General features: G+C 63.1%; 1 protein-coding gene across 1 annotated transcript; it reads left to right on the top strand.

Annotated features, from left to right (window-relative positions):
- The first annotated feature begins 5,908 nt into the window (after positions 1 to 5,908).
- On the top strand, positions 5,909 to 9,571 carry KLF17 (KLF transcription factor 17). Its single transcript, XM_075424656.1, has 3 exons — positions 5,909 to 6,139; positions 6,396 to 7,380; positions 8,213 to 9,571. Exons 1-3 carry the CDS (start codon positions 6,047 to 6,049, stop codon positions 8,386 to 8,388), a joined length of 1,254 nt encoding a protein of 417 aa, XP_075280771.1. The 5' UTR covers positions 5,909 to 6,046; the 3' UTR covers positions 8,389 to 9,571.
- Positions 9,572 to 9,629: the final 58 nt, after the last annotated feature.

Below are 9,629 nucleotides of genomic sequence, written 5' to 3'. Positions count from 1 at the left end.
TGTGGCCCTGCCAGTGACGCTGGCACAGTGGTGGATGGGAAGCAATGCCGGCTACCCCCTGTCCCTGCTCAGCTCACCCCACCGGGGCAGGTCCCGCTGCCCCCTTCCCTGGTGTTGGCCCTGGCAAGCTGCCGTGAAGCCACAACAAGGTGGCCCAAGAGATGCTGGGTGGCCGTGCTGCGCCACGCTGCGCCATGCCACGCAGCGAGACCTGCCAAGACGGCTGGAGCAGGTGGATTACCGCCACCTTCCTTTCCCCAGGCTCCTTCCCGGAGAAGTTTTCACGATGATCTCACTGGATGCACATTTCTAAATTGTTTGGTTGATTGTTTCATCATCGGAGGTCAATTAAAGAGAAGGCGAGTTCCTGTCGCCCCGCTTCGAACCCCTTCACTGCCAGAGCCCCAGAACAAAGGGAGGAATTGGGCTTGGGCTCGGCCAGCTTGGATTCCCATTTGATTATTTCCAACAAGGGAGCGAATCTATTTTGGAGCCGGTATTCCCAGGGGATGAGCTCACCGGTGCACCACACAAGCAGGGTTGGGGGAAAAAAAAAAAAAAAAATACAGCCTTTTGTAATGTGTTGCAAATCTATTTACTACCAGGGAGGCTGGGTAATTAAATACCACTTCCTGGAGCAGAATGAAGCAGCTTTATGTAACGCCGGTGCAAAGGGGTTCGCTCCCGATGCGGGGCGGCCGCTGCTCTTGCCGGACGCCGCTGTGTGTGTTGCGGGTGGGAGGATGAACTTTTGTGGGCTGTGTGCGTGCAGCTGCACCGCGGCATCCGCGTGTGGCCAGCTGCGAACTGAGACCGGCATCCCATGCAGGAGCAGGTGGCCTTGGTGCAGTGCTTGTCCTGGGGGCATGGGATGGCGGTGGGGCAGCTTCTCCATGCGATGCTCCACAGTGTGTGGTTTACACCGGTGAGGTGGCCGCGGGCAGGTAGCTGCATGGGAGGAATAACAAAATCGAATGTCCTGGAAAACGGCTTCCACGCAGAGCAGGACGTCCCCCCAGCTCCCTGCTTGTCCTGCTGTCCCCTGGGCTGTCCCCCACTGCCTCACACCAGGGTTGTGTCCCCATGGGTGCGGGCGACTCGTGGTGCAGCTGTTTGTTCAGCCCCATGACACAGCTCCCGTCGGAAAGTCATTCACCCACCGCGGCAGCAGTGCCCACCGTACTGCAGCCACACTGGTGCCCAGCCTCCAGGGTCAGCCGGGCTTTCTCCGGGCTGGGAAATGGCGTGGACCTGCGTGGAGCCGGGCTTACCAGCGCTGGGCTCCACGCCTGCACTTTCCCTGCCGGGAGTTTTCCCCACCCACGGAGAGTCCGGGTTTATTGGAGGCTGAATACCTTAGAGTGTCGCTGGGAAGGAGGGTTGGAGGCAGCTCGGAAAAGAGTGGCAGAGATATTTACCTGGGTTATTTGAAACTTTTATGGTCGAATTGCTTGTATGCGATGTATAGCTATCAAATCCCGATGCACGAGAGAAGAGCTACAACAGGCACATCCCCTCTGCTGTGCAGCCGTACCATGATGCCCACCGCAGAACTCCCCGTGCAACCTGCTGGCACTGCGTGTTCGGACTTCTTTTTTGAAGATTAAACCAGAGATGTTCGGAAAAATATCCTGCGTTCCTCCCGGCCTTCCCCGTTGCTCACAAGGAATCAGAAAACACCGACTCCTCCTTTTATCCCTAGAGCTGCTGGGGTGGCACAGGTCTTCTCCAGTGCTGTTGTAGGTGGCAGCTAAAGCGAATGGCTCCCATGGCTGCAGCCCAGACCCGGCTGCTGCGGCCAGGGCCAGGGGGGGCTCACCGGGCTGGGGGCAGGATCTGGCCCTGCGCTGGCACGTGAGCATACGTGCTCACACGTGAGGCCGTGGCTGCGAAGGCTGGCCGGACGCCTCGAGCACATCATGCTGCCAATGGAGGCTGCAGCGTGCGTTACATGTTGGGACATACATCTCTTGGCACCGCACCGGGTGCAATGTCCCCTCCGAGCAGGGGGACACTCTGTCCATCGCGGTGCTGGACCCTGTGGTTCTGTGCAGAGCCCAATGCCTTCAGCTTTCCTGTACCAGTGAAAGTTAAGCAGTGGAGGAAAAACGTTGCTGTATGTTATAGAGGAAGAGAGGTAAAAAGGGCAGGAAATTTGCACCATGTCCATTTCCCCTTGGCCCCCGGCCGCTGCTCATTCCGGATTCGGGATTTGCGTAGGCAGAGTTAAAAATAACAGGGGTATATAAAGAAGGACGGAGAGGGCTGCGCTGGCCCTGCAGCCGCCGGGGCACAGCCAGGCAGTGGGCAGAGATCAAAGCAGGATGCGGTGCAGTGACGCGGCGGGGCCGGCAGCGCGTGTGGGGTCTGGGGGTGCCGCGGTGCTGCCGTGCCGGGAGTCGGGGTGCCTGGCTCTGCCGGCTCGGCAGCCTCCCTGGGCGGGCAGCTGGGCAGCACCCATGGGACATGGGACCGTGTGCGTTTCAGTAGGCAAAGATGCCAGCCCTGAGCCCTGTCCCTCCGCAGCGTTTACTCCACGGTGGCATCTACCAGCAGGGACCTGACCCGGCTTCCCCGGCCAGAGCGCTGTGCGGGGAGCCTGGACGCAGCCGCCAGCCAGAGCACCCCATCCCGGGGCTGAGCTCCCTGCCCGTGCTGCAGGGGTGCTGCCTGCCATCCCGAGCCCCTGGCAGCCCCGGTCCTCGTCCGTGCATCCCAGTGCTCCCCAGGCCCGGGACAGGCAGGGCGGACACAGCAGCTCGCTCGGCCGGTGCAAACGAATCTGCCCTCTGTGCCCTGATAACATTGTGTTTGTTGCAGAGCGGGAAGAGCCTGCCAGCACACGATAAGAGCAGATGACTTTACTCTGGACCCGCTCTGGATTGAATTATGCTTTAATTTCATTTTCAGTTCCTCTTTTCTTTTCAGGAGGAAAAGGGGGCTTGGAGGGGTGTGGGCAGGTCTGGGGGCTCCTGGACCGTTTTCCAGGCAGGCTAGCCCCATGCAGAGGGTAAAACCCAGACAGGTCCGCTTTCTGCTCTCAGGGATGTAACCCTGGAGCGTCACATCAGCGAGGTGTGTCCTGCTGTGTGGGTCCCCACGGCACCTCCCCACAGGTTCCCCTGCAGAGCTTTTGGGGTTTTGGCTCCCATCAAAGCAGAAGCTCTCTGGGCTGTGACGCTGTGGCTGGTGTTGGAGGGGCTCCATGGTTCCTGTCGGAGAGGGGACACTGGGGATGCCCCAAGGCGAGTCCCTGGGTTCACTCCAGGCCCTCAGCTCCAGCTGACAGAGCACAGCAGGGGACGCGATGCGGGTGTTTCTCAGTCCCCAGTGTTTTGTGGGCTCGGGGACTGCCCTGGATCTACTGGGGGTCCTGCTGGGCAACCCGATCACCGATGCTGTCTCTGGCAGTGCTGCAGGGCATCACCCCTCTGTGTGCCATGTGCAGTGGGGAGGGTGCTGTGGGGAGGGTGCCGTGGTGCCGTGGCACTGTCTGCAGGGCTGCCGACGCTCTCGGCTTGATGGAGCCACCTCCGGCACACCACGCTGGGCATGACGCGCTCCTCCGCTGCCAGATGTGCCAAGAGCAGGGATAACCATTAACCCTTTCCTCTTTGGCCATCGCCTGAGCGGGCAGCCCTTCCCACCCTCTGTTTGCTCTCCTGCCAGGCCGCCGTTTGATCTCCTGGGATGCCAGCGACTTCACAGCCTGCCGTAGTGGCACGAGAGATAATCCACGTTTCCTAAACGGGCTTCTGTCAACAGCGGGCTGTGCTCGCACCGGCTGCTCCCGCTCGCCTCCTTCTTGGCTCAGAGGAGGCTCCTGCGGCCGAGGGGCCGGCAGGGCTGTGGCGGGGACCCCCCCGTGCCCACCCCCCGGCTCACAGCAGGCAAATCCCCCTGGTGCCGCCCTCCCTGGCTCCCTGCGCAGTCAGCGCTGGCAGCGCTTGTGTTGGTGCGGTGCCTGGCGTGGTGCCGCTCCCCTCTGCACCGGCCCTCCCACCGTGGCATCGGTAATAAGAGTTTCCTGGGGAATATCCCACATTTGCAAGAAATATTGGCTGTAAAAACAAACCCGATCTGCTGGCGACGCCTCTTTTAAAATAAGCCAGCGCTGCATGGGTACAGACGCCAAAACTGCCTGGAAAAGGGGAAAACCAAGTGGAATTAGTGTTTGTCTCCTGTGGCATCTGCTCTCACTTATCTGTAAAAGTTTGGGGCAGGAACTGCCTTGCTATTAATTATTATTTGGCCAAGAAACAAATAATAGGATTAACCAGTGACTTAAATAAGCTACTCTGGGGGCCAGGCTAAAAGGGATTTCGAGTGATGCCCACATGCCTCTTTGCCACTTCGGACGTGGCTTTTTCTGAGGAAGGACTTTGCAGCCCGTGGGTTTCGACCCACCGGGTGGCATTAACAGACCCGCTCGCTCACCAGCGGCTGGGCACGAGGGGCCCAGGCAGCGGCCCAGAGTGTGCTCTGGAAACCAGGGCAGGGATTCTTGGTAAAAGGGGGAAGGTTTGAATTGTTGTTGTTCCACTGGATTACTGAAATAATTTATTGCAATGCTCCACCCTTATAATTAAAGTGCGGTGATGAAAGCAACTGGTAGAGTAGCTTTGGATCCAGCAGCAGCGTGTGTGTGTGTGTGTGCACACCTCACCTTTGGTGTTTATATTTGGGTTTTTTTTAAATCGACTTCTCACTTCTGAATAGTGCAGGCAGCAGCCCCAGTTCTTAGAAAGGTATCTAGGGACAGAAAGCCCCAGAAAGCAGGGAGACAGGCTCCGGGAGATAAGGGCCATTGCTTCTTGACAAGAGCAACAGTAGCAGGGCCATTCCTAGTACTGGCTGGACAGGGGCCAAGTGGGGAAGGTCTCACTGTGAGCTGGACAGGGCCACAGAGAGCCCCCGGAGAGGCCTGCCCAGCACCCCGGGTCTTTGTGCCACGTCCTGACTCACTGGCACGAAGCGGGGTACCTGGGTGTCTCCTGCGAGGTGGGATATCCCAGCCCCCTCTTGTCCCCTGCTGTGGGAAGCCCTCAGTTGGACAGCACCATGCTGGGGGCTCTGTGGGGTGGGCAGCATTGGCCAGGCAGCCTGTGCCCCCCATGGCAGAGCGGTCGGGGGCTCAGCCACGGTGCTGGTCCCCAGGCAGGGCCGACAAACGTCCCACAGTGGCTGTGGGGCGAGATGAGGCGACGCAGGCAAGGTGCCAGCCCCCCGGCAGCATCTGCCAGGCAGTTATCTCGTCTCGCACACGCACCCTGCGCCCGGCCAGATGGGAGCTGGTGGGCTCTGGGCTGCTGATTGCCTCGCCGACAGCACCGGCACGGAGGGACGCGGCCTCGTGGGTGCCGTTACATGAAACGAGTGGCGTGGGGGTCACCGGGGCTCAGCCACCCCAGCCCAGCTCCCCGGCTGGCACGAGCACCCTTTGCAATGGCACCTTCGCTCGCTGACGCGCTGGGTGTCCCCCACGGCACCAGAGCCCACCGGCGCGTTCCGCTCACGTCCACGCGCACTGGTATGCGACACGGCCCAAACCCCTGCCCCACTGGGGGCACCCCTGGCCCCGCGACCTACAGCCCCCCTGCCTGCTCGCAGCGTGGGGCAAGGCGTCGGGGCACCGCCGCCCTGCTCGCGTCGTGGGGACGGGCAGGAGGGACCCCGCGCTTTGCGATCCACACTGGCACCCCTGCCCCTTCTCCCACCGCCGGGTGGACCCGGGTAAGCAGCCCAGGGCAGGGCTGGGGGACCCCCGCACGCTGCGCTGGAGCAGGGCCGACCGCCGACCCCCGCCCGGCGGGGCAGCCCCACGGGAGGGGGCGTGGCTCGGGCAACAGTGGAGCCAATAGAAGGCGGCGGCGGTGAATATCAATGCGGGCCGGGCCAATAGGGGCTCAGCCATGCTGTTAACAGCTTAGGGGCGCGGGGCGGCGCAGAGCAGCGCTGCCGCCGCGGGGAGCGGAGCGGTGCCGGGCTCCGCGCTCCCCCAGCCCGCCCCGGTTCCCCTCCCACCCCTCCCCGCTCCCGGCCCGCCATGGCGGCGGCCGTGGACGAGAGCACCCTGCCCTCCATCTCCACTTTCGCCAACCTGCTGCCGCTGGAGGAGCGGCCGGCCGACATGCTCCACGTAAGCGCTGGGGAGGGGGCGGCTGGGGTGCGGGGCAGAGCGTCCCGGGCTGTGGGGCTCAGCCCGGTTGGGGGGGGGGGGGGGTGGCGGCCCGCCGTCGGCGGGCGCCCCGGGGAAGGTGCGGACCCGTCGGACGGGTTGGGGGGGGTGGGGGGGGCGGAGCGCGGACTGGGGTGCCCGAGCGGCGGGCGCCACCGCAGCCGTTGCCGCCGCGGGTCCTGACGCCCCTCTCCCCAACCCCCCCCACCCCCCGCAGAGGATGCTGCAGCCGGACGGCTCCGCCGCCGCCGCCGTCAAGCGGGAGGAGGACGACTTGGGCAAGTTCGTGGACTTGGATTTCATCCTGGCGCACACCAGCAGCGGCGGGCAGGGGCCGCCCGGGCCCAACTACCCCCTGCCCGAGACCCCCGAGAGCTGCGGCACCACCTACGACAGCGACGGCTCCTACCCGACGCCGGGCAAGTTCCCGGCGCCTTACCCCGAGGCCCAGGGCCACAGCTACGTGGCCGAGCTGCTCACCCCGGACCTGCCCGGCCACTGCGACCTGCAACGGAGGGAGTACACGGAGCTGCGGGTGCCCGGCGGCCCCCCCCCGCACCACCACCCCCCCCATCACCACCCTCCCCTGCACCCGGCCCTGGCCCGCCCGCTGCCCCTGGACCCCGCGCAGCCCTTCGGGCCCCGCATCAAGAAGGAGCAGCCGGAGGAGCGCGCCTGCATGCTGGGGCTGCCCGCCGCCGAGTACCTGGGGCCGGGCGGCGGCGAGCACAAGCCGCGTGTGGCGCCGGGACCGGTGCCGGGGCCGCCGCTGCCCTACCCGGGCTTCTCCCACGGCCGACTGGGCCCCCCCGAGGAGCCGCTGCCCTCCGGCGACCCGCACCTCCTGCCCGACCTGCCGCCGCACTACGCCGTGGCCCCGCACCGCTACGCGCCCCGCTTCGCCCCGCAGCCGCCGCCCCCGCCGCAGTTCCATGGACACTTCAGTGTTTTCAGGGAGCCCCTGAAGGGGCCGGGGCCGGGGCCGGGCCCGGGGGGGCTGCCGGGGCTGCTGGTCACGCCGCCCAACTCCCCGGTGCTGGAGTACTTCCCGGCCGGGGCCCCCCCCGAGGACTGCAAGCCCAAGCGCGGCCGCCGCTCGTGGGCGCGCAAGCGGACGGCCACGCACAACTGTGAATACCCGGGCTGCGGCAAGACCTACACCAAGAGCTCCCACCTCAAGGCGCACATGCGGACCCACACGGGTAAGGGGGAGCCCCCGGGGAGGGGGGGGGGGGGGGATGCGCAGAGCGTCACGGGTGGGGGGACCAGGGCGCACGGTGGGACCCGCGGTCCCGCTCCGGTGTGGGGAGAAGCGCCGGAGACACTCGGAGAAGACCCCCGTGGTCGGTCCGAGGGTGCACGGAGGGTCCCCGTGGTGAGGGCACCCACCGAGACCCCGTAGCCAGCACGGGGCTCCACGGAGGGGTCCTGTGTGGGGCAGAGTGCAACGAGGGTGGCTCCGGGAGTGCTCAGAGGGACCCCCGTGGTGGCGGCCGTGTGGGGAGCAAGGCATGCAGCGAGACCACCAGTGTGAGACCCCTGCCTACTGGCCACAGGGCCCGGGGGAGCCTGAAGACGCAGCGCCTGGGGGCACATGGAGAAGCTGTGTGTGGGGAGCTGGGGGCAAGTGGAGGGGGAGACAGACTCGGGGTGTGTGGTGAGACCCTCTGGCAGAGCTGGGATGGGGCACACAGTGTGGACCCGCAACAGGGACGGGCAGGGGAGCTCCCACAGTTTGAAGGGGCACGTGGAGGGGTGCTTCGATGGGGCGGGGGTACCCAGAGGACCGGCGTAGGCAGGGCACATGGGACAGCAGAGCACATGGGGAGGGGCAGGAACATGGGGGACAAAAGGAAAGGTGGGTCAAGCAAAGGTGTGCCGGGGACCGAGTACACAGTGGGGCTCGCTTCCCCTAAGGATGCTGGGCAGGGGTCCCCCGTGAACAGGTGGGAGTGCTGGGCAGGGGAGCGCAGGGGTGAAGGTGTAGGGAGGATGGGGACCTTCAAGCCTGCTGACACCCCCTCTCCTCCACAGGTGAGAAGCCCTACCATTGCACCTGGGAAGGCTGTGGCTGGAAATTTGCCCGCTCCGATGAGCTGACCCGTCACTACCGCAAGCACACAGGGCACCGGCCCTTCCAGTGCCACCTCTGCGAGCGGGCTTTCTCCCGCTCTGACCACCTCGCCCTCCACATGAAGCGGCACATGTGAGCGGCGGGACGTGGCCAGACTCGGTGTCCCAGGAGCCAGCTCACAGTGTAAATAGCGTCGGGCCGGGGATGGCACTGGGGAGCAGCCTGGCCACCCAGCCCTCTCCGCTTGTAGTTGATAACTAGTTTTCTCCTCCTGCCCCCGCTGTGAGAGCTGGGCGCAGCCGAGTGGCAGGGAAGGGCTGCTTTGGGGTATAGATGGGGGAGCAAAGCTGCAAGAAGTGTCTCCAGCCCCTGTCCAGGCACCACCACTCAGCTCCCCACGCCTGGAGGGTCGTCAGGCACCCAGTGAGCGGGGGGGGCTGGTGCAGCAGGGATCTGACCCCAGAGCTCCTGGTTTGTATTTGGCATCAGCTTGAAAACCTTCCTCCTGCTCTGGTCTTGGCTACCCCTGACTGCAGGGACTGTGGCAGCTGATTCTGGGCTGGTTTCAGACAGAGACCTGTACCCGCTGGGTGTGTGGGTCACGGTGCTGGGAAGTGGGTTGCCGGTCTTCTTGGTTGTGGCCATCGGAACAAACATCTCGACCCAGAAGCCCAGGCTGGATGGGGTGAGGGTGGGACCTGACTGTGGCTTGTGGCTGTAAAGGTTTGCAGGGGTTGGCAGCGCAGTGTCGCCTTGCACAGGGAGCGGGGGATGCTCTGGTTGCCAGCTTGGGACCCTGCTGGACAGTCCCGTCCTGGCCATTCCCACAGTTTTCCACTCGGGAGCCTAAAATGGCTCTCGTCTGCTTTCATTTGTCTCGTTCTTCCCCTCAGGATGACACCAGGTACTGCTGCAGCTGCCTTCCCCATGCTGCTTTTTTAAATTTAGTGTGTAAAGGACAGTGAGTCCAGCTATGAATGCCCAGGTCTCTGCTATACTTGAAACTTTCATAGAGGGGAAAAAAAACCTCAAAAGAGAATGAGTCTTATGTGCAGCTTCTGCAAAGCAAGTTGTAAATTAAACAAAGCAGTAATATATAATGTTTCTGTTTTTTTAATATATTTTTCTTCCAGCTGGGAACACAGATGAGTCTCAGCTTTGGGAAGTGCACTGTTCCCATCTGTGTATATTGTTAATTAACATTTCTCTGCTTGGGCACGTTAGGTCTCTCGCACTCTGAAATGTTACTTTTCTTTATATGCAAACTGTTGAAATGTTGTGATCTGCTGTATAATAAATAAACAAATGTAAACTTGAAAGAGCCAGGGGAGTTTACTTTAAAGCCTTCTTCTGAGAGGAGAGGGTGAGGCTGGGCTT

The sequence above is a fragment of the Opisthocomus hoazin genome, chromosome 6, assembly GCF_030867145.1.
Source record: "Opisthocomus hoazin isolate bOpiHoa1 chromosome 6, bOpiHoa1.hap1, whole genome shotgun sequence".
Lineage (NCBI taxonomy): Eukaryota > Metazoa > Chordata > Aves > Opisthocomiformes > Opisthocomidae > Opisthocomus > Opisthocomus hoazin.
Note: the sequence above shows the minus strand (reverse complement) of the source record. Positions and strands in the feature narration are given on the sequence as shown.

Bases quoted from the DNA above. Each gene is read 5' to 3' on its own strand.
- KLF17 (XM_075424656.1), top strand. From the start codon at position 6,047: ATGGCGGCGGCCGTGGACGAGAGCACCCTGCCCTCCATCTCCACTTTC. The intron at 6,140-6,395 runs GTAAGCGCTGGG...CACCCCCCGCAG, and splicing joins GGCCGGCCGACATGCTCCAC to AGGATGCTGCAGCCGGACGG. The intron at 7,381-8,212 runs GTAAGGGGGAGC...TCTCCTCCACAG, and splicing joins GCACATGCGGACCCACACGG to GTGAGAAGCCCTACCATTGC.